Below are 23,763 nucleotides of genomic sequence, written 5' to 3'. Positions count from 1 at the left end.
CACATTTATTCCTCGTGCTTTTCCCACTTCTTCCTATATTCCCTCGTGTCCGGACAGTTTGTGCCATCTCAGGAATTTGCTAACACTTGTGATAATTTGATACATTTTTCTAAAAGGTTTTGTGGAAAAGTATCCAGAAATGCACCGGAGGAATGATTTGTTGGAGTCTCAGATGTGTGTGTGTGCTCATCTGCACCTTGTTCCTCTCTCATTTGTGTTGCAGAGCATTGAAGCTCAGCTTGTTTGGCCCTGAGCTTCTTTTTTTTAATGACAGGTCTAACTTGCCAGTTCATGCTGATGCAAACCATGTGGGAAGTTTCACAGCCCATGCCCTGCGATACACAATTGCATAAAAGTGCTAAATCTGCTCTGTATTAAAATACGGGACCTCCTAAACACAGTAGGATGACCTCCCGCTCCCATATAACACAGAAAAGGGGCCAAAACATTGTAAATTTGCCTGCATTAAAAATCAGTTGCCAGTTTTGCCTCATTTGAAGTAAACACATCGCTCTCTGTAAATAATCCCAGAGGCAAAAACTGCATTTGCAAATCATCAGATAAGTTTTATCCTGTTTGAGTGTGTGTCTGTGTTTGTCCTGGGGGAAGGGTGCAGGGGCAGTTGAAATAACACACCCTTGCAAAACAACAAGAAAGCAAAGATGCACAGCGTGATGGAGCTGGCGTTTGGCTTCACGTGGCCGGGGAGAGACGGCGGATATCTCACAGTGAAATTAGGGGAAAAGCAGCGGTTGCATTGAGAAGCGTCTTTAGCCGTGTTATAGATGAGCATTACAGAGTCACAGCAGTCCCTGACCTCCCCCCACTGTTACTATTGATCTTCACACAGCCTCTGCCCCCTTCATCCACATAAACAACCTCTTATGCTTGCTTTCTCCTTCATGATTAGTTTGGGCTTAATACAATCCTCCTCACACACAGAACTACTGCCAAACAGAAGGTGTTGGTGTTGAGGTGCAGCAGTGCTATTTAACCCTAATTCAGCTTGAGCACAAACCAACCAGGCTGAGAGGATTAAAGGAGGGGGAGGGGATCAGTACAGTAGCATGCTCCCTCCACATGCCAAACCAAAGTCCTTAAAGGAAAACATCGATCGAAGGGCCAGAAAGCGCTGTGTCTGTGGACCTCCGTCCAATTTGTCCCAAGCTGAGCTGAAACCTTGTGTGACCGAAGCCCAAAAAGACACCCTCTCACGTGGGGCTGATATTAAGAGTGAGAAAGGACCCCATTCCAAATTCCTGTGATACAAGGAAGGGAAGGAGGAAGGGAGGAGCAGCGGTGGTGTGGTGGGCGGAATTAAAGTGTGGAAAGTGCCAAAAACCAGTTTGTTGTTTTTGACATTTCCTCTTGTCCCAGCACACAACACCATTTGCATAAAACAGCCAAAAGGAAGAAAAACATATCAAGTGAGCAGCACATATGGAGGTGCACCGTGCAGCTGCAGCTACGTCACAAGCAGCACATAAACAAAGTGCTGGGAGCCAGCGAGGCTCTGACAAGCTGGGCTTTCTCTGCTCATTAGCCCGGCCTGAAAATCATTAACTAATTACAGCATAAAGGCCTTATCCTGCCAACCTGCACACGAGCAGTACGCATCACACTGTTTACTCAGACTCGAAATATTAGACAGAAACCAACAGTGACGATCAACAGTGCTGCAGTTTGAGTTTCATGCATACATTTCAAATATATTCTCAGTTCCACTCAGATGTAGTTGCACTACCTGTACGTGGGACGCATTCAGGAAAGAAAGTGATCCTTGCTTACCTTCCCATGTATCCATTTCATGCTTCTCCCAGTCTGCCTGGACCCCATTCAAGCATGGACTCTGCTAAAGGAAAAAGCCACTGGGCCTGCTCTCCACATTGCTCTCGGTTTCTTTCTCTGCCCGGCTCCTCTGTTCTCTCCCCCACCAACCTCTTTCCTCGACAGCCTGCCCCTCTCTGACCGCAGAGAGATCAGCACTGGTCACTTTACTGCCTGGTCACATGACCGGCAAGAGTTCAAGCCCCCGGGGTCACCGCTTGGCTTGTGGTCCAATGACAGCCAGGGGTTATCTGAGTGGAAATGATAGTCCTATTTTCACTGGCGTTCAACAATGCTGCCCCCGCCCTTTCTTCCCAGCCCTCACACCCAAATTAGCCTCCCCTTTAACTGCGCCTCTGGCACTTGGGAGGAGGACGTGCATGCCCTAGCATAAACACAGGTTCAAGCTGGCAAAACACAATGACATTAACTAACTGAAGCGCTCAGCGAAACAGGGGGAGCAGGTTAAAGATTCACACCTTGCTTGGTTACAAAGTGAGCACAGCAGGAAGCCAAACAGCAGCGCACGGAGACACTTTGTGCTCCTGCACGTTCCCACCTTCCACATGTTTTCGTGCTGAAGCTGCCCGTCCGACCTCTAAACCTCACTAATGCTGCGTGGATTAGAGTAAGGATGGTAACCAGGAGCCAGGTTCTGCTTACTGATTTCACAACACGGTGGAAATATTTATTATCTGATTATGAGTCATTTAGCAGGGTCAGCAGGAGTTTAAACAAACACCCTGGTGAGAGCTGCAACATCCCAGCTCCATGTTGGCCTTCCTTACCATTAGAAATCAACCAAACCATGTTAGCAGCACTGAAAACCAGTTAGATTAACTGGAGCTGTCCAAAGAGAAAGCATGGGCGACAGTAATCGATCATTTAAAATTTACTTTTAGAATTTAATTCATTTGGGAAAAAGTAAAACATTTACAGATGTTTTTAAATGATCATTCTTGCATTTTCCTCTCCAAATCTTCTATAGATATCCTAATAATAGGACCACTGCTCTCATGAAGTAAACGCCCAATATCACAGGAGCCCTAACGCATCCTTTCCTGTTATCAGCCCCAAAATCCACTGTGGGCTGAGCTCTTCTTCTCTGGATGACCTGCTGAAGTTCAAGCATCACAACGTGTTACTTAATTGTTGCTCTGAGTATTTCAGAATCTGCTGATCGGCTGAGAACCAAAAAGGAGCATTTGCCTCATGATGATTTATTTCTCTGCATATTTGTTGAACCTAAATGTTTCAGATCATCAAACAAACTGTAACGTTAGAAATAACCAGAGTAAAAACAAAATGCAGTTTTTATTTTAAGTTACTCTAAGGTGTGAAAAAGTAACGTTGACTGATCCAGCTGGAGGGTTTTCAGGCATGAACGGCCTGTAAAATTCATCGCAAAGCATCTCAGTCTGATTCAAGTCCAGACACTGATACGAGCGCTCCAAACGCTACAGTTAGTCAGAGGTGAGCGAGCGGATGACGAACTGACGCCCAAACTTCTCCCTTCAGAGAGCAGAATTCATGGTTCCATCAACTGAATCACTACACAGTTTGATAATGTGTAAGAATATCTGTGTGTTACAGTAACAGTGGTTGGGCAACAAACCCAAAATCTAACTGAATCTGTCAAGAAGAGAGAGAGAAAACCTAAAAGTGTGTCGTCTGCTGGATATCAAACACAGCTGTGCACCTGACCAGTATATTTGTACATGCACGTTCGAGGATTAAAATTCTTCACCAGGGGACAAACGTAGAGAAAACCATCCTTAACCTGCAAATTTTACACGTGCAGATTTTTGCTGCAGATTTTGTGGAGCTGACAAGATAAAACCTTTGTTCTCATAGCAACCCTTTATTTACTTTTATAGTCCTGCTTAAGAGACATTTTCAAAGGTTACGCACAGGAAACACAGCAGCACACAGCGTCTCCTCGGCAGGAAGAAGAACTTGAATGCTAACAGACACGGGCTTTGTTGGTACACAATATTTTTACTCCAAGTGGAATCAGCTCGATACTGATGACAAATCAAACCTGCGCCGTGCAGTGGGGGAGGGATGTACCACGCGTCACCCTTGACCTTAGCAGTTATCCTCCCACAGCATAATGACCCCTGTTGCCTTTAACCTTGAAGTCAATGGGAGACAAAACAGCGCCGAGCGCCCTATCTGTGGTCACGGGGAGGGAGGCGCTACCTGGGATGGGGCTGGGAGACTGTGTGTGTGTGTGTGTGTGTGTGTGTGTGTGTGTGTGTGTGTGTGTGTGTGTGTGTGTGTGTGTGTGTACAGCTGATGATCATTCTTCTATAAAATCTCTTTTCTTAAACAGATAAATAATAATCAGCAAAAATGTGCTTTTAGATCTTATTTATTCATTTTTTATTTAACAGTTTCTGGTTTTTCTGCCCCTCAGAGGTCCAGCCTGTCTCTGACACAGACCACACATATCTATGCTGCTTGGCACTGAACGTGCGCCACGCTCACATTTTTATTAAATATATAACTCAAATCACACTGAGTGGAACCGAGCACAGACTGACTGAACGAACACAGACATGCAAAACATTAGAAGTGCCTGTATCACATGTGCATCTCTGACAGTTGTGTAGCTTTTGTGATGCAGCCGTGATGCAGTTTCACTCTTTGCCTACTGAACACCTCACAGGCTCACTGCTGAGACACAAACGCAACATGTCTGTTGCTCATAGGGCAAATAGCAAACACGCCCCTGTCTCCCATGTCTGGATCTGAGTCGAGGTTAAAGTTGCGGTACTAAATAAGTGTAGTAAGAAGGGTTTGTCTGCATGTGCACTTATTTAACTTTACCTTTGAGCCTGTGTTAAACTGACAGTGCATGGGTGCAGCTACAAACTTGAACAGGTGATCTGAGGAAGAGTTTAGTGATTTATTTAGTGTTATCAACTTTCTTTGATAACAATCTGAGTCTTTACACAGACGTGCTCTTAAAGAGCTTTTGTGAATCCACTATTACAGAGTATTTAGTATTTGTGTTGTTGCAAATACAGTTTAAGTCTCACGTTGTTAAGTCCTGCACTGCCTGTACTCTTTTGTTCAGCAGCCTCAAACACTTCCTTTAATGAGTCTGTTTTGGAGTTTTTCGTTCCCACTGTTGCCAAGTCAGCTGCTTATGTGCACTATGAAGATAAAACTGAAGCGATATACGACGTGAACGAGCAGCCACGGTTGCAAAGGCAACAATGCACAGGTTGGGCAGCAGCTGGATGAAGGAAAACTATCATCTTCAGCAACACTTCAATAAATGTGTTCACAGGATCACAGCGCTGTCATAATGGTGCTTCATTATCACAGTACACTTACTGTTACATGTCAGAGCTGTTGCCAGGTTACACACCTAACTCAGAGGAGGCAGTTACCTTGGCTACGGCTGCATAACAGCATAGCTAAAATCAAAGATCTTCCTGCTTTTGTCTGCGGCATTAGGACACAAAGTGTTGTCATCACACACTGTGCCATAAATACTTACTATAAAACGATGTCACATGTAATAGACTCACGCTTCAATTGACTACAGCTAAAGACAGAGTATGTATATAAGATGTATGTGAGAAGATGGGAGGCCTGTTCTCTATCCTGGCCCTGGGCTGTTGGCTATGCTGTCACTGTATGAAATCCCTTTAACTTTGACTTCATGTCAGGTCAATGCAGTCAGCAGCCAGTGAATGTGTGGAAGCTTGCAGTGTAGGGTCAAAGGATGTCGATATCAGGCTTCCTCTCACAGCTCTGAGACCAGGGGAAACAATCAAATCATCAAACACTATGCATAGTTTATGCATGATTTTCACATGATGAAAAAGACAAGTTCTTAGTATCACAACTGCATGTTTCATGAGAGGCTAAAATGCTGTATGTTTGCATAACATTTTGAAAACAAATCAAAGTTCTGTTCCTAAACGCTGATGTGCTACAAAGTCAGCTGGAAAGAGCCGTTTTGTGGCTTGTTTCCCTGAACATTTGGGTAACAAAGGGCATTGCTCTGGTTGAGCTCCCTTCCCCCTCTCCACACTGTCACAAACCTCTCCACTCTTCAGACAAAGAGCTTCAAGAAAAACAGGCGGCACGGCTCTCGCTCTCCTGCAAACATACACACCATTTCCCTAAGCAATCGGCAGCATCCATCCATTCTAGCATTTGAGCTCTACACTGAAACACAGACGGGTAAACCCACAGCTCTTTATTTCTGACTGTTGCTAACACTTAGCTTTCATTCTTTTACCTTCAGAGCTTTGAGGTGCTGATCTACGGACTGAAACCTGGAACGAGCCGCCTCACCCAGCCAAAGGCCAGCACAGAAACCCTCACAAACTCCTCCTGAGAGCAAAGTTGTTCTCAATGATGAATGTTCAGAGGACCAAATAAAAGCCTTCTCTTGTGTTTTGGTAAATCCATGCGTCTTTTGGTCGCACATGAATGAGACCACATCAAGGGTGGGATTTTCATGAGTTACACACAATTTTATTTTGGACCCACACACCTAACACAAAAGGCTGAATAACAGCGCTTCGTCTCGATGTATTCAATAATAACGTTTAAAAACAGGTCACCTCAGGTTTACTGTTCTATAAGGACAGTGTCAGATTACAGCCAACGTTTCCTGATGTTCAGATCATCAACATCTGGGTTTCTAACACTACTAATACTGTAATATTGTACTGACAGACGAGCCGAACTGCTGATGGTTTGTTGGCTTTCTTATTAAATATGAATCAGTCTCAGTGTAACCTTCGGTCAGTCAGATCTCCATGTGATAACAAGGAGTTCATTTTCTATAGGAGGCTGAAAAACCTTGGAAGCCAGTGGAATAGACGCTTATATTCATGATTAATACCAGTGTGGGGGGTAATCACTGGGTGATGAGTGGATCCATGCGGCTGCTCTCTCGCTGGGCGCTCCAAAGGCAGAAACGGTAAAGCTGAGGTGACCTGGTCTCCAGATTTCACTGAGCGAGCCCAAAAACAGCCAATCACACAAGCCAGTCGTCATGAATTGAGTTATGTTTGCAATTTATTTTACATCCATTTCTAAATATTTCAGCCATATAAAAACAGGTCGAATCATCTGCTGGTCAGAGTGTAGTCCGGGGTTTGGACAGCGTGGGGCTCATCACATTCAATTTGACTAAAGCGCAGAATGCAGCTCGCAAAATACGAAACATGCTAATTTTATGTTGTTTGCATCGATCAGTGTATGTTGATGCTAATATAAACCATCTCATGGGATCTGTTTATGGAAGCAACGTGGGGAAGAAAATCAAGTCCCATAATGTAAAGCATTAAACAACAAAGCAGGGCCAGCCCCAGAGCTGCAACCAGTTCTCCCAGTTATGTTTGGGCTTCTGAAAACGACTGACGATGTATAAAAATAGCTGTCATTCATAAACGGGAATATTCTTGTTAACACTGTGAATGAAAGCTGAAAGTCACATTTTAAATATTTGACTTCAAATCACAGGAAAGTGACAGATGATGACGTCCAGACTATTCGCTTAAAGACCATCTTCAGGTCAGCTCTGCCTGCGATAAATGTTTAGCAGCCACTTTCTCTCGCTTATTTTTTACATTTCCACATAACATTAACTTGGGCCTTTCCCACTCTGAGTAACTCGGTGTTTTTCCAGTCGTTGCTCCAGGTTGCTGACATTCCTCGAGCTCTGGTTGCCACATCGCTGTGTGTCCATTCCTGTGCAGTCACCACGCTCTGCTTAGCTTTAGTTTGCTTCCTTGCATTAAAACGTCTAAACCACGGGTCAGTTTTTAGTAGTAAATTAAATATAAATTAAGTAAAATCATATAAAAACAAAGCAAATAATGAATCAAAAATGTGGCAAAAGAAACAATAAGACAATGAAAGAAAAAACCAGCAGGTTGCGTAACATCTGCCTGCAGCCAGGAGGAAAACAAAGAATCCCAGTGTGATTTGAGCTCAGTATCTCACAGCCTTTCACACATCCATCTAACAGTAATATTACTGGCTGTAACACTAACACTCACTCTAACAAGTACAAATGAGGCTGCATGTCAAACAACAGCGTAACCTTCAGTGCAGATCTTCTTCCTGCCCACCTGAAGATCGAGTGTTTTAATACTCTCCTCATCCGCTACCTCATCTGTGACCAGTTTCCCAGAATTCCTTTGATCCCGATTAAAATACCCCACTAACACTGGCCTGTGGTCTCTGTAGCTCTGCTTTAATAGAAATCTCTCTGTAGGACTGCTGGATGGATGCACCAGCAACTGCACAACAAGCTGTTGAACTGTCAGAGACAAAACCCTGATGTTGGCATTTAATGGTCTCAAACTCAGAGCTGCAATGTGCCCGTTACACACAGGAGGAGCCTTTAACATTCAAGCAAGGTGGAGTGCAACACCTCTGTTTCACACACATATTCAGATATTCTTGCACCGGGAAGTCAAAGTAGGCATTTCCATCATTATGCCAACCTGTCATTAAACACATGGAAGGTTAAAACATCAAAGTTCAATGTCTAACAGCTACTTTATACGAGAAGCTGTTCATTCATGTAATTCTACTTTCTGCTAAAAGTCAGCTTACTAGAACAAAGTAACCCAGGCTTTCAAAAAGAGGCAGTCATGTTGATGGAGGCTGATCTTAATCATTACCCAGGATGACTCATAAATATGAAGCTTCGTGGTTTCCTTTGGTGCCATCACTGTGTCGGCACGGCTGTCAGGTGGGACTGCAGATGTTAACATATTGACAGGACAGCTGCACGTGGCTAAAGACAGACGTGCAGATGAACAGCAGACTGCATGTAATCAGGCAAGGCACTCAGCATTTCTGCAGACTGATTCAAGCTGCTTCATCTTTGATGTTTTAATTTTTTATATAATTAAAACAAAAGTACACCATGAAATGAAACTGCTTTCTAAACTGCCTGCCCTTTGAACAAGCCTGTTAACACGACATGTGACTCTTTATATTTATTAGCTTATATTTTGAAGCAAACACGAGTGCTGCATCCGTTTCTGTTCCTTCAGGTGACTTTAAGTGTTTCTCACGGGACACTTAGAGTTTCTGTAACATTTTTAACTCTGTAAAGTTTAAATTAAAAAAATCAAAGGCACTCACAGCGAGTGCTCACTCAGTCTTTTTATTTCACGTGAAACCAAAAACCTAATCACCAGTCTGCTCTTCCTTCATTTAGCTTTTGAAACAATGAATATTGACCAGTTTTCATGCTCAAGCTGTGGGAACAGTGGGCCAAGTCAGCATGACAAAAGGTCAAAGGTGAAATCATGCCTTCCTCACAAGCTTAAGGACAGGAGGAGGAGGGACTCCTCCCCCCATGCCCTGTTGATTTTTTCCACAGTGAGTTTCCCAGAAGTGACAACACACCCCTGTTTGACTGACGCCCTCTCTCTCTCTGTATTGATGAGTTGGCAATAATTTAATAGCAAAGTCATTAAAATTACATGTTAATCCTTCCCGGTGTGAAACTCAGCTGCTGTGTGTTCTGCTGTAAAGCACATGTGATATCACCATGCTGTGAGCAGTTATGTTTACATACATATACATCAGGAGTAACTAATGTGATCACTTGCCTTAAGACACAAGCAGTGACGATGCCAACGATGTTGAATAATGTTGTTTTGCATTACAGCAGTAACCTTGGTAACCACACAGTCACTTGTTCCCGTTGTTAATACATCCTGTTAATACACTGTGGAATATTTTGAATGACAGCGTTCATGCAAGCAGCTGCATGAAGTGTTCAATCCCAGCTTAGTGCCAAACTTTGGTTTCATGCTGCCTTTAAGCCCAGTGGGAAACAAAGCACACGTGTGTATCATTTCACCAAAGCACTGAAAGATGTTACCTCGTTAAAACAAAACATTCTGTCGCACCATCACACCATCGTCAGGCTATAGTGGTGATGCAGGTGCTGTACCACAATCGCCCAGCAGAGGGTGGTCACACACAGACCCAGAGCCCCTCTGAGCTCAGAAGACAAAGAGCCCGATAAGTCAGCAGCATGAGGTGACTTGTTCACTCACAGATATCAACAATCTGCAGAGCAGCGTGTGACCGCAGCCATCACAATGTATAGATGTGGGCCAGCAGCTTTGAGGGTGCCGAGGGCTGCTTCGCCTGCTGCTCGTCTCATCCACAGCCAAACAGCCAGCGCCACCTTTGATGTTTGCTTTCTCTTACCAGAAGCGCTTTCTTTTCCACTGGTGGACGACTGCTTTGGATCAAAGTGCAGATATTTGTACGAGGCTGTCAAAAGCCCGTTTACATAATTCGTTTGCTTTGGAGACTGAAAATGATTTTCACAGTTCTCTGTAGCAGCTTTGTGAAAGTATAGCAAAATAAAAATACTCACACAGCTCAAACCAATGCAGACAAGCCCAAACGTACAACCTACAGTCGGGGTTTCGAGTGGAGACCCCACCCCAGACTTCACTGACACGCAGCCTGTACAAAACAGCTGGGGGCACCCAACACCCGCCATGCAACTCGAACGCAGACACGTGTCTGTCTGAATGCCACGAAGCGGCGAGCAGACGTAAACCTCACGCCTTTATTTTGAAGGAGGACGAGACAATAAGATGTCGAGTTCACAGGTGAGTCTGGCAGCAGGACGCCTGCTACGCCTTCTTCAAAAGCAGTGGTGCTGAAGCTCGGGTGGGATGGGGGTCTGTCACGTTACAGTGGGATCCCAACTCGTCTCCCTCTTCCCTCCATCTGTCACGCCCCGATCCTCACCCCCCACCTCTACACCCAATCTTTTGTCTGTTTTGGGGGTTTGGTAACTCACTTTGGTGATTTTTGGGGGGTATTTTTGGAGGAGGCGGGGGGCTAAACATATCTGCGAGGACGTAAGCGTGTTGGATGTTTTGAGAGCGTTTCTGGAATTCCCTCAAAGGCACATTTCAAAATGGCAGCCATTGCATGAACTCAGGGGGGAGTCTGGATGTGGACATCGAAGATTTAAAGACTGGCAACCTTCAGCTCTGAGGTCTGGACGACATCTGGGTAGAATATTTGGACATCTCATGCTGATAGAGGTAAAGGTCCACAGTGGCGGCACTGGGAGGCCGTCCTCTACAGTGGCTAACAATAGGTCCCAACAGTTTCGCCTCTTTAGCCCTTCCCCTCCCGTATCCCTCATCCCTGCTTTGTCCACACCGAGCTCATCCCTTATTTCTCTCACCCCCCCATACTCTCCCACAGCCACCCCCTCTATCTCTTAACCCCCCCAACCTCCCCCCACCCCCTTCTGTCCAGCCCTCCTCTTCTTGCTCCAGAACTGTCAGATGTCATTAGCTGCTTTCACGCTCATGGCCTGTAGGAATAACAGCCGTGAACCTCGCCGAACAGCGCCATTCTCCTGCTCCAGTTAGTTCTCCACTCAGCACACAGGATGTTGCACAAATACCAATGTTATTCACGTCGTGGCCCCTTCACTTACACAACATGCCCCAGCAAAAGGGCAGTTAGGCGGACGCAAATCTCAGCGGAGAAGGTCACGGCGCCGAGTGAAGATGCGCGCGTGTTGTATAACACGGTCACGCTCGCTCGCAATTATCAGCTCGTCCCACAGACTCACGGATCAACCCACGGCTTTGCTAAGATCTGCCTCACGTGGATCAAAAAACAGATCCACTTCTTATCTTCTTATGGAGCCACGGGCTTCAACGTTTTTTTAAATATATCATGCTCAGCTTATTCCCCATAAAGTTTCAGCTGCGGGGCAAGTTGTGCTTAGCATTAAAAGCCCACTGTGACCAATGAGCTGGAAAATGTGCAGAAGTTTTTATTGTGCACAGAAGCATTCTGCCATGGCATACATACATGTAACAGACGCTCCATGCAGACGGCTGATTTGCACGCTGAAGCGTCAGCAGACTTTCTTCAGGTTTGACGGTGCACACGTCCACTGACGGTCAGTAGAAACCGCAGAGGGGAAGAGCCAAACCAGACTAGCATCCCTCGGGCAGAACAAACCCAAACACCTGAAACTAATGTAACCCAACAGGGGTGGAGATTTTGTTTGTCACGGTAAGAATGTGCAAGTTTTATCTACTCTGTAAAAACTGATTGATACGCTGGAACGTTACACACGAGTGCAAAGGAATGTTTGCATGTTTAAGGCTACAGGAAAACATTCCTCGGGGGAGGGGCTGATCTGAAGCCTGGGCCGTGCAATTATCAGTTTGGCGAGTGAGCGCAGATAGATTAATACAAACACGAGGAGAGCGCAATTTCTCATCACTCCGTACCCGACAAGCCCAGCGTGGAAGGAAGGCTTAGAGGCTAATAATCAAAGCAGATTAGCCCATGCTCTGATAGATGCTACGCAAGCCTGCTAATCATCCGAGTGATAACCATGAATCATCCAATCACAGTCAGAAATAAGCAGTGTGTTTCAAATTAGGATTTTGATTGAATGATCGCTGTATCAGCAGCCATCAGAGTGGCTCTCTTTGACTTCCATTTGCCTTCTCCAGCCCACGTCGCAGTAATTCCTCAGAGTTAATACAGTATGTGTAAGTCGGTGCATATTAAGCGAGGCAGAGGAGGGTGGGCGGAAACACTGGAGCTACAGAGAACCGCTGTGACTGTGATCTCCGGCCTACCCGCCCTGTGATTTAGCCTCAAAATGACAGACTCGCCCCTCGTTGGGCTACTAGCGCAGAGCTAATGACATGCTGCATGCGCTAACATGACTATTAGCCCACTCTGAGCAGCAGGAACTGACAGGAGCACAATTCTGTCATTACTCCCCAAGGAGATCTCTAATCAGAAAGGCAGAGACACCAGGAGACGCCGGTCTCGCTGGATTCAGCGTGGAGACAAAGAGGCAACGGGCTGGCTGCGCCTCACCTCGGCCTTTAGGAGCCCTGCATGCAGCTCCCAGGGGACGTGATGGGAACTGGTACCGGCAGTAAACATTGTTGTTCGTGTGCTTTTTTTGGCAGACATGCTTTCTAAGAAATTGATAATGTAATTGAAAGGCTGGATTTGAGCTAGAACCATGATCTAATCTGAGAAACCTAACCAAAGCTAACCTGCAACTACAAACCAGTGGATGTTTCCTAAACAGCAGCAGTGTGGACACAGCGTGCTGGAAGTAGGTGCTGTTACTAGCAAACTACACACAAGTATAGCAGTGACCAACTCTAAAGTCCTTTAGACACTGGACACATGTCATCATCAGCATGCTTCTTAGTTCAGGGATATAATCAGCTGTTCATGAGCACATGGACGGCTGATCAGTACCAAGACTGTGCTCTTACATATGGAAAGCTGAACTCATCTACCCAACTAACTGAATATTCAGCTGCTTTGTGCTAATGCTGCTCCTCCAGATGCCAAAGTTAGCTCCACTTTGCTGCCTACTTGCACAGAAGAGGTCTGAAGTGACGCTTTTAATATTTAAATAGCTGTACCTGCAGCTCTGACACACCACACATTATATAATGTGCATAACCTTCTGTGGATTTACGATCACAGACGTCCCATGTTGTACGTGTCACCACTGAGTGCTGATGAATGTGAATCCTCTCGTGCAAAGATGGTTTTAAAAGTCTGAGTTAGTTAAATGAAGTAATGGCCAAACCCACAGCATATGTGACCCACAGAGGAGAGTAACCACTCAGGTAACTGAGCTTTGAGCAGGTCTATTTCCTGGTACTTTACACTATAGCTGTCAATAAACATCTGCATTTCACATAAAACTGTACTTCACATTATTACTACAATTGAATTTTGCTTTTTTATTTTATGCATTTTTAGACAGCTTAATGGGAGTATGTATATGTATTTTACATTATGTGTGTTTTTATTGTCTTTGATTCATTTTCTATATTTATTTCTTTTTTATTTGTTTATTTTCTATGTACTGTATTTTCCGCGCTATAAGGTGAACTTGAAAGCCTTTAATTCTCTCACAAATCGACAGTGTACCTTATACGTATGAGCTTGTGTACCTTATAATCCGGTGCTCCGTATGTATGAATTCTGGTTGTGCTCACTGAGCTGATTTTATGTGCTACACGGCGCTCAGAAATCTGTCAAAAACCATTTTGGTACGACTTTGCTAAGCTAGGAAGCCGCACCGCATGCTGGATAGTCGGAGCATTACGGCTGCTGTAGTCAGGAGTCTGGGTCCTAAACTCCGTCTACTTCAGGTCCTAAAGTCAAACGAACGCTGCAGCATCACTGAGAGTTACAAACTGTCTAAAGTCTTCCATCTGTAATAAAATGATCAGTGTTGCTGCTTTACCAGGTGTAACAATGAAGTTTAACATCCAGGCATCCATGAAAACAGGATTTATTAAATTCAACGGAGTTAGAAGTTAGCAGGAAGTTAGCTCGCTAGCTCAACATTAATGAATCGATGGTACGGAAGTGGAGGAAGCAAGAGGAATGAGTTGAGCAACGTTTGATTTATCTGACTGTTTGGTTTCACTTAATGCGCCTTTTAATCCAGGGTGCCTTATGTATGAACAGACCCGTTCATCGACAGCGCGCCTTATGGTCCGGAAAATACGGTACGTCCTCTTACGTCATCTCCAGCCTCCTCTTGTACCACACCAATCCTTGAGCATGGACCTCCTCCCGGGCAGCTCCGTGTCTTTGTTAGGACCATCTATCACAGCAGGTTTCTCCTTCACTCTTGCTGCCATCCTTCTGTCACAATTCACCCCTGACACTGGTCTCCGCCCCCCACCCCGCCTATGCTGGCCTTTGCTTTGGATCAGTTTGGACCTGATTGGTGCCACAACTGTGGCACCAATCAGCTGGACTCCATTCTGTTTATCTCTTTATAAACTGCTTAGTAGAAGCAGAAGAGTAGACGTTACAATTAGGCGATGAAAATGTGAAACAGGCCATCACGCTATCATTATTTAACATTTAAACAAAAATGAATCCTATTTTTATACAAAGCGCTATGCTAGTTTGCTTGCAGTCCAAATTCTTCATCTGCAGTTTTCCTTTATTCCCAAATCACTCCTTGTCATCCTCCTTTCGGAGCATTGCTGCTAGCTCTTCTGTAACGTTAAACTCTTCGATATCTGACATGCAGAGGTGACCTGGGCTGCGTCACCAGCATCTCAGCTCTCGTCCACAGTCAAGGAGAACAAGTCCAATTTGTCCACATTGTTTTTCGACTAAGCTCCACATTTCCCACAGTGTCCCGTCTACGTCGTATTACAGTTTGCATGGCATATTCTCAAATGTTTATTTTGTACAGGCTATATAAGCGTGGCCGACTCTTTGATTAACTCCCATTTACAAAATGTTTTATTGTTTTTGTGGCTGCTCCATTCTTGGATGTAACGCTCGGTCAAAAGCTCAGACGTCTCTTCCTGTTCTGCATCAGTCAACGTTTCTGTGCATGTCTCATAGTCACATAATGACCATTCAAATTATCATTTTTAAACATGGCTGCTCTCCCATAACTGAGCACATTTACCTCTGATTTAAATAAACACATATTTAGAAATCCATGTGTTGTTAAAAACTCTACATTCTGCATCAGTCTCTCTTTTTGTAGTCCAACGTGACGTCGTTCAAAAACAGCAAACTCACATCTCTCATTAAGGAAATGTTCACTTCAAAATAAAATGTGATCTTTTCTCAAATAAATAACCAAAGAGAGAACGCGACAGAGCTCTACACTGACTATGCTGATCAGTGTTGGACATCTCAGCAAAGTGAGCCCCCATCAAGCATGGACCAGGTACCTGAGTCTGAGCTGAGTTAATGTCCAATAATACTAACAGAAGAGTGTGAGCCGGTGAATGTGTCACCGGGCAGACGTGACGCCAAAGGCTAGAAAAGAGCGTAACTGGACGACTTTATTGAAAATTATTATTTAAGGCAGCTACACGGTCCAACACGATGTGTGCTGTATAAGGTGAATTAATGCCACGTATCAATACTAGTACCAGCATTAATGCTGGCTGTAGTAATAACACTGGCAGTAGGAGTGGAAAAACCAACCACAGTATTTCAGTCGTTTGATATTTGACGTGTTATCTTTACAGTAACTTTCAGTACAGCGTATCTGAATTCTCCCAAAATGTTCCACTTACCCAGGTTATTTTCCCCGACTGCATCTGTGGACACAGAAAACAAAACTCTTATCAATATGCATGATCAACAGATATAGACCGTCAGTGCATATTTAGGCAGTGAGACTGTCGGCTTTTTCAGCAGTAATGTTATGTCTAAGCAGGGACGCAGGCTGACGTGCTGAGACCTGCACAGGAGGAAGGAGCAGGTATGAATATTGAACCCAGTTCAGCAGTTCGCTGCTGTGCAGTTAAGTCACGCATGTGCTTCAGTGCAGAGACGGAAATAATGATTTAAAGTTTGCCCAGAAGTTTTTTTAAATTCTGGATTTTTGATCGATATTATGTCTCTTTCCATTAAAATGAAACTACCACAACAAAACAGACTCTTCATTTCTCTGCGAGCAAATGAAACGCAGTCAGTTAAACGCTGTAATACCACGTTTAAGATCCCCTTAAACTATTATTCACATTCTTCAATAATCAACCGATGTGCAGCCCTGGCTCTGATACTGCTCAGTGTTCATTTCAACTTTTAAATACAATTTTATAATTTACAGCAACAGTCACCTAGGGCTGTGCGATATGACCAAAATCTCATATCCTGATATTAACACATCTATCGTCCGATAACGATATAAATCACAAGAATGTAACATTTTCTGTAAATTCTGTGATTCTCGGGCAGCTCGACTTGGTGAAGTGTTTCCAGCTGGGCGTCGCGTACCTGGAGTCGAGGGTTTTAACACAGCGGTCTCCAACCTTTTTTGCGCCACGGACCGGTTTATGCCCGACAATATTTTCACGGACCGGCCTTTAAGGTGTCGCGGATAAATACAACAAAATAAAACTAGTACCGGTACCGAAAAAAAAGAAAATTTATTCATAACACACGTGAAAGACCCAGGAAAACCGAGTAAACGATAAAAACGATAACAAAATAACGCTGAAAACCGATAAAAACCCTGAAAACTATACATTTCACACCTGAGCCTCAACTCTCGCGGCCCGGTACCAAACGACTCATGGACCGGTACCGGTCCGAGGCCCGGGGCTTGGGGACCGCTGTTTTAACGATGCATGAAACGATACATTTTTAGACATAAGTTGTAACGGCGCCGTTTTCTTTGTGAGCATTTCTTACACGGCGTGCTGCGGGGAAAAGCCCGTTCTAACGTTTGAGTCTAAGGTTTCTTTTTTAGCACCTGGCGGCTCTTTTTTACTTCTCATCCGTAAATACTCTGCCTCTTTCACGTGATTCAGTTTATTTTGAAAAGTCTCAACAGGATCTTGAACTTTATTGTGAAAGGTTAATGTGGAAACTAAACCAGCGGACACGCAATGGTTTTGCCGTCGTTGTTGCTAACGACAACGCATAAAAACAGGCGCGTCTCTGTCCGTAGTGTGGTTATATTAAAAAATAAGACAAAGAGAGAACTTCAAGAAAGTAATAAAGCCACTACAGTGACATCAGAACCATGAAAAAATATTGTCGTAAACAGTTTATTTTGTGACACCACGAAACAAACGATAGCGTAAAATGAAACGACAGATGTTTTTATATCGACACACGATATATATCGTTACATCGAACAGCCCTACAGTCACCTCACCCGCAACAGAGCAAAGACCCAACAATCAGACGCTCCTTAATGAGGAGCACTCGGGCACTGTGGGGAGGAAGAACTCCGTTTTAACAGGAAGAGCTCTCCTCAACAGAGAGGGGCAACCATCTGCTGCAACCGGTTAGGTGGAGACCAAAAATATACAGTATATCGTGAGTTCACCACTGCATGCAGCGCAGTCTCTGATGTCGCTCCACCAGAAATTAACTGCAAAATGACAGCAGTGTCCAAAAGTGTTTCTAGTTTTGCTGATGAGCTCATTATACACGCTACCTTGAACTTTCTAAACAGGAAGTATTGTGGGTGCTAAACAGCTGCAGGAGTTTTGAGTGATTCGTTTGTTTAGTGAAAGTAAACGACAACAGCATCGGGGTCACAGATGTGACGGCTGGCTCGGGTTAGCTTCAGTTTCGTGGTCGTCCACGTTTATATGCCGGCAGCAACCTCCTGGGCTAAAACTGTTGTGGCTTCTATGAACGTCCCAACGGTCCAACATAGGAAAATATAGCAACAATGTGTGTGTGAATCTGTGACACTGGTTAATAGATGTCTTCCAAACTGCACACAACCGCCTTGGTTGACTTATCCGATTTATCTAAAGGCTACACAACCCCTGTCCTCTTCATCAGCAGCTTAACAAAATTCTCCTGACATCTTCACACCAACTGCCAAAAGCAAGGCAGCCTTACGAGGCACAAACGGTGACATCACCCGAACAACAGCTAAACAAAATAGGCCACAGCTGTTTGCTTCTTTAGGCTACAAATTAGACTCAATATGTCACATGGCATCACATCACAGGCAGGACTGAGGAAATAAGCATCGAGTTGTATCCACCGGACCGACCCGCTGCCATTTCTTTCAGTTTGCTTTTCCACAAATGCACATTCAGAGCTCGTGCTAATTTGCACTAAATGAAGAATGAGCAAAGAAGGGGGTATTGGCGGGCGCTGGATGAATTATGGAGGGATTTAAATAATAAATGACGAGAGAGTCTTAAAAGAGGGGAGGGGGGCACTCAGGAAGATAGCGGGACACTTTGTAGAAGCCATACTCTCCAAAGAGATCTGGGGCGTATGAATAATACCTTACTGGGTCCATTATCGCGTATCAAAGCATCAAATGAATTATTCTGTGCATGCGGGCCCTCGGATGTGCATACAGCACTGCGATAGTTCCACTTCAACAAGAAAACAGAAGGAACGGGCCATTTTTCCATACGCACACATATGGGAGCAGCGATGGAGACACCTGGGACAAATCAGTTAGCTGTCAGTGTGGAGACATTAAAACAGAAAACAGTTCATAAAGCCTTTAATGATGCAGACACCGTATTTACACCACATGGTTGAGGAAACTCTATACATCATCCTCATATTCATCCGCTTAGAAAGAAAAACATCCAGCAGGGAACAGACGAGTCCCTCCAGAGACGAGAAACGGGAAAAAGGAGAAGGGTGGGGGATCGCGAGTGTTGTTTCTCAGACCTCTGCTTAGTCTAAAAATACCGAAGCTGAGCTCGGTGGGAAGGTTTCCCCAAAAACCACCTCAATATTTTAGCACAAGTATGTGGGGGAGTACTCTTTTCTGAGGCTTCGGTTGAGGCCACACCAACATACGTAGTCTTCATAGTATCGGGTTACTTTGATCAAGTCAATTTGAACTTTCAATGAAGAGACACAGTGTGTCACACATGTGCAGCTCACAGCCAGAGTAGGGAGAGGACCCTAGACTGTTGCTGCAGCACACATTATACATACACACAGTATGTGAAGAAACAGCACAAACATGGATTTTGATGTGCAAAAAATAGATTTTTTAAAGCAAATGTTAAACAATCTTTGCAACTTAGTGACAGAGGATCTCCACACTGTGACAGAGCTGCAGACACTCCCTGCTGCACCTCTCTCCTGACCTCCTCCACAGATACGACAATTTAAATAAAAGATTTCAACACTGGCTTTCATTAGGAATGGGAATTAAGTGGGAGTCCAATTCCTTACAATTGTTAGTCAACCTGTCTATTGAGCCTGCTTATCAGTTCTTGCAGCTGCGCTACAATCGGCTGATTTCAGTTGTGTGTTGCAGGAACAGCGTCACAGTCTACACCGCGTTCCTAATTATTATTGTGTTTAAGTGTCATACAGATGAAATAAGTTGTTTTTCAATTAAACCCATGGATGAAATTGTGTCTCGGGACTCTTTGTATCACTGAAAACAATCTCGGACACCTGTAGCATTAGTTTGCCAGGTGAGCCCAATTAAAGGACAAACTACTAAAGAAGGATGTTCCACATTATTAAGCAGGTCACCGTTTTCAAGCAATATAGGGATGAAAAATGATCTCTGCTGCTGAAAAGCATGAAATAGTTGAATGCCTTGGACACGTAATGAAAACCTCAGATATTTCACGAAAACTTAAGCGTGATCACCATAATGTAAGAGATTTGTGGCTGAGTCAGAGCACACACGGGTTCGTGCAGGTAAAGGCACAATGATGAAGGTTTCAGACAAATACATCCGATTAAGAGAGCAGCTGCTAAAAGGCCATCACAAAGCAGCAAACACATATTTGAAGCTGCTGCAAACATCAAGCTGTAGGATCCTCCAGAGACCTGCAGTTGTGCATAAACCACCTCTAACCAATGCTCACAAGCAGAAACGGCTGCAGTGGGCCCAGAACTACAAGAAGACTCATTTTCAAACAGTGTTGTTCACTGATGAGTGCAGCGCAGCCCTGGATGGTCCAGATGGATGCAGTGGTGGATGTCCCAACAAGGCTGCAACATCAGCAGTGAGGTGGTGGAGTCATGTTTGAGCCAGAATCACGGGGAGAGAGCTCATTGGCCTCTTTAGGGTCCCTGAAGGTGTAAAAATGACCTCTGCAAGGTATGTGGAGTTTCTGACTGACCACTTTCTTCCATGGTAGAAAGAGAAGAACTGTGCCTTCTGCAACACAACAATCTTCATGCAAGACAGTGCACCATCTCATGCTACAAGGAACACCTCTGCATCATTGGCTGCTATTGGCATAAAAGGAGAGGAACTCATGGTGTGGTCCCCATTCTTCCCTGACCTCAATCCTATTGGGAACCTTTGGAGCATCCTCAAGCAAACAAATAAGAGGGTGGGAGGCCGTTCACATCCAAACAGCAGCTCCGGGAGGCTATTCTGACATCCTGCAAAGACATTCAAGCAGAAACTTTCCAAAGACTCACAAGTTCCATGGATGCAAGAATTGTAAAAGGGGTCCTGTGTTAATATGCAAGTTGACCTGTTTAGATGTTTTTGATTTCAGTGAATATGTTCCCCTAATGCTGCAAATTTAACAAATGACCATTTTCAATTCTCTACAACCTATAAAATGTTTTGAAACTGTGTGTGTAATAATTTGGAACAGAGCGTTTTAAGTTTTTTATTTTTGACAAACATACTGTTTTCATTGGCAGCTTTGATGAGTAACATATGAATTCTACTCTAATGGCTGATGACTGCAAAACTATGCCGACTGTCATTTGAATCGACTATTTAGGAAAATCTGAGAAAAATATAATTTGCATAATAATTTGGAACGCGGTGTAAAGCATGCACGTGCACGTTACTTTTATTTTTGTTACATAAAAAACAGAATCCAAGCATCCGAGACAATAAACTGCAATATGTTGCTAACACAACTTTGGCTCTTTGCAAGCACCTGCACAGAGAGCATGCTAACGCTAAGCTAAACAAGAACCCAGAGTGAACCCCGACCTCAGCCAGGCAGCCAGATCCTGAACTTCAACAGGTATGAAAACATCATGTGTTTCTACCTGTTCATGATTCTAAAGTAGAATCATGGAGTGATTGTAGCTCAGAGGCAGAGCAGGTCAGCTACTAAGTGGAAGGTTGGTGGGTCGATCGCAGGCTGCTCCAGTCTGCATGCCAAATATCCTTGGGCAAGGCACTAACCCATGTGTATGAATGTTAGATAGTTAAGCACTTAACAGCTCAGAAAAAGTGCTTGTGTGACTGTATAAAGTTGTCTAAAGCTTTGAGCGCTCAGAGTAGAACAGCGCTGTGGGGGTCGTTGTAAAGTCTGTGCTGGTTTTCAAGCTGTCGGCTTTATGTTCTATGAAGAGAAACATGACAGTAAAATAACGAGTGATATAATCAATTACTTTCTCTTGGAAGTAATTAAGTAGCATACTGCATTACTTTTAGGAAAAGTGTTCTGTGTAACATGTGTAATTCTGACTTCTTTGAGTAATGACCTCAACATGAACAAAGCTTTGGCCATACAGCAGGCAATGAATTGACATGATACTTGGTGATGCTCATAGAAGAGCCAATGAGAATCGATAAGGAACCTAACTGATAAGGAAGTGATATCGATAATGGAATTGCTAAATTCTTATGAATTCTCAATCCTAGTTTTCATCCACCACTGATTTTTAAACGTTGTTATTTGAGTGTGTGTGAAGTCCTCTGACATCACACGTGACGCTGAATTGTTCACATCAGACTTGAAGATGGTGAGTATTGTGCTCTTCTACTCTACCTGAGCCCTCAAAGCACTTTTTGAATGCTTCATGGGAAGCATCCAGCAGGCTAGGCATCCAGCAGGCTAGGCATCCAGCAGGCTAGGCATCCAGCAGGCTAGGCATTAGAGGTGAGAATCACCATACATCCCACGATACGATATTATCACAATACTTAACGCACGATACGATATTATTGCAATTTTTTTTTAATATTTTGCGATATTCAGATTCTGTACATAAAGGTAAACTTTATCAATATTGATTTTATCTAATATCAAAGTCTCACACTCAGTCTTTCTCTCATTTCAGTCAGTTTTATTGTTGACAAACTGAACTGTTTGTATTACAGTCTAGTCCAACTTAACTGAACGCAACCATCTGGTACAATTACAGCTATTCTGAACTATGCAATTTATGAAAACTATGCAATTTATGAAAACTATGCAGCCCCTTCAGCAACTGAAGAATTTGAAAGTAAATTAAAACAAAATATAATTTTACATTAAATAAAAAAGTTTTAAACGTAATTAAAATAAAACATGTCTTAAATTAAAATAAGTAAACTGTCGTGTTTATTGCTGCCAAAAAACAAGTTAAACACATTTGGACAGTGAAGGAATGTCAGGGTTCTTGCTCAGAAAAAGGATCAACATGCTCTGAAGTCAGAGCAAAAAAACCTTTTTTGTAACAAAATATCGATTTCTGCTGTCCCTGTATCGATACATTATTAGCAAACAAAATATCACGATACTACACAGTATCGATTTTTTCCCCCACCCCTACTAGGCATCCAGCAGCGTAACTAAGGAAGGACGATGAGCCACCTGATCCATTATATGCTTTATCATAAAGGAAAGTAGTCTAACGAGTCCAAACTGGGAGCTGGTTGCACAGCAGATGCAGTTGTTGTACTTGACTTGGCTAAATGTTGTAAAGGGGTTTTTCTTAATTTTTCCTGTGGTCTTCCCGAGCTTTCAGTGCTGCACAGTTATCCACTCCAAACCTCTTTTTAAAGAAGGTAGCAGATTTTGGATTTGTCTCCGCCTCTCTGAGGTTGATTTGGGTTTTAAGCTAAATAACAGCCTCCTCCAGTTGCCCCAACATCTCTTTGGGCATCATATTGTCAGTGATGTCAGTGGCAACATAATGAACGTGAGTTGGATCATGGCATCAGCTCCAGATGTGTCATCTGCCCAAAGTGTCCTGGAATAATCAGGAGACAGGCCTCACTTGGCCACGTTGTCTAATTTTTGAGCCTCACGAAAACAGCTGTAATTCCTAAAATGTTGATGCTAAACTTTTGTTTTAAAACTTCTTTTGTTTTAAAATTCTTTGTTTTAAAACCTACTGGGGTTGTACACAGAGGAACATTTTTTAAAATATATATTTTTGCCCAACAAATCTTAGACTTAACTGTAAAAACTTGATCATTCAGTTCCTGTGAGATTTCAGTTTGGATCAAATATTTCAATCATACAAAAGATTTGTTTCCAGGGGAATCAGAAGTTATCCATCGTTCACAGCCACTAATAAGCTAAAGGATCACCACCAGCGAGCGCTAAAAGCTGAAAGAATGAAAAATAAAAGGATTTAATCAATTATTATTCTGCACTTTGCAAACTCAGAACGCCACAATTTTGATGTCAAAGACAAAGTAGACCAACTGTGCTGGAAGTATGTACACGTGCATGTTCAGACACC

The 23,763-nt window shown here is 43.6% G+C and overlaps 1 protein-coding gene across 3 annotated transcripts in view; it reads right to left on the bottom strand.

The window, feature by feature from the left end:
• Positions 1–23,763, bottom strand: part of LOC120742960 (nuclear receptor subfamily 6 group A member 1-A-like) — a 108,559-nt gene that overhangs the window by 32,444 nt on the left and 52,352 nt on the right. Inside the window, exon 3 of one of the 3 annotated variants that reach the window (XM_040046489.1) lies at positions 15,939–15,962. The exons of 1 other annotated variant lie outside the window; for it this stretch is intronic. In XM_040046489.1, the coding sequence (XP_039902423.1) occupies positions 15,939–15,962 (24 nt within the window). Of the gene's footprint in view, positions 1–1,788; positions 4,079–15,938; positions 15,963–23,763 lie in introns of those variants that run through there. One more of the 3 variants, XM_040046492.1, reaches the window with a different exon arrangement.

This window comes from Simochromis diagramma, unplaced genomic scaffold (genome assembly GCF_900408965.1).
Source record: "Simochromis diagramma unplaced genomic scaffold, fSimDia1.1 OVJJ01000005.1, whole genome shotgun sequence".
Lineage (NCBI taxonomy): Eukaryota > Metazoa > Chordata > Actinopteri > Cichliformes > Cichlidae > Simochromis > Simochromis diagramma.
The sequence above is the reverse complement of the archived record's forward strand: the minus strand, read 5'-3'. Positions and strand labels throughout refer to the sequence as shown.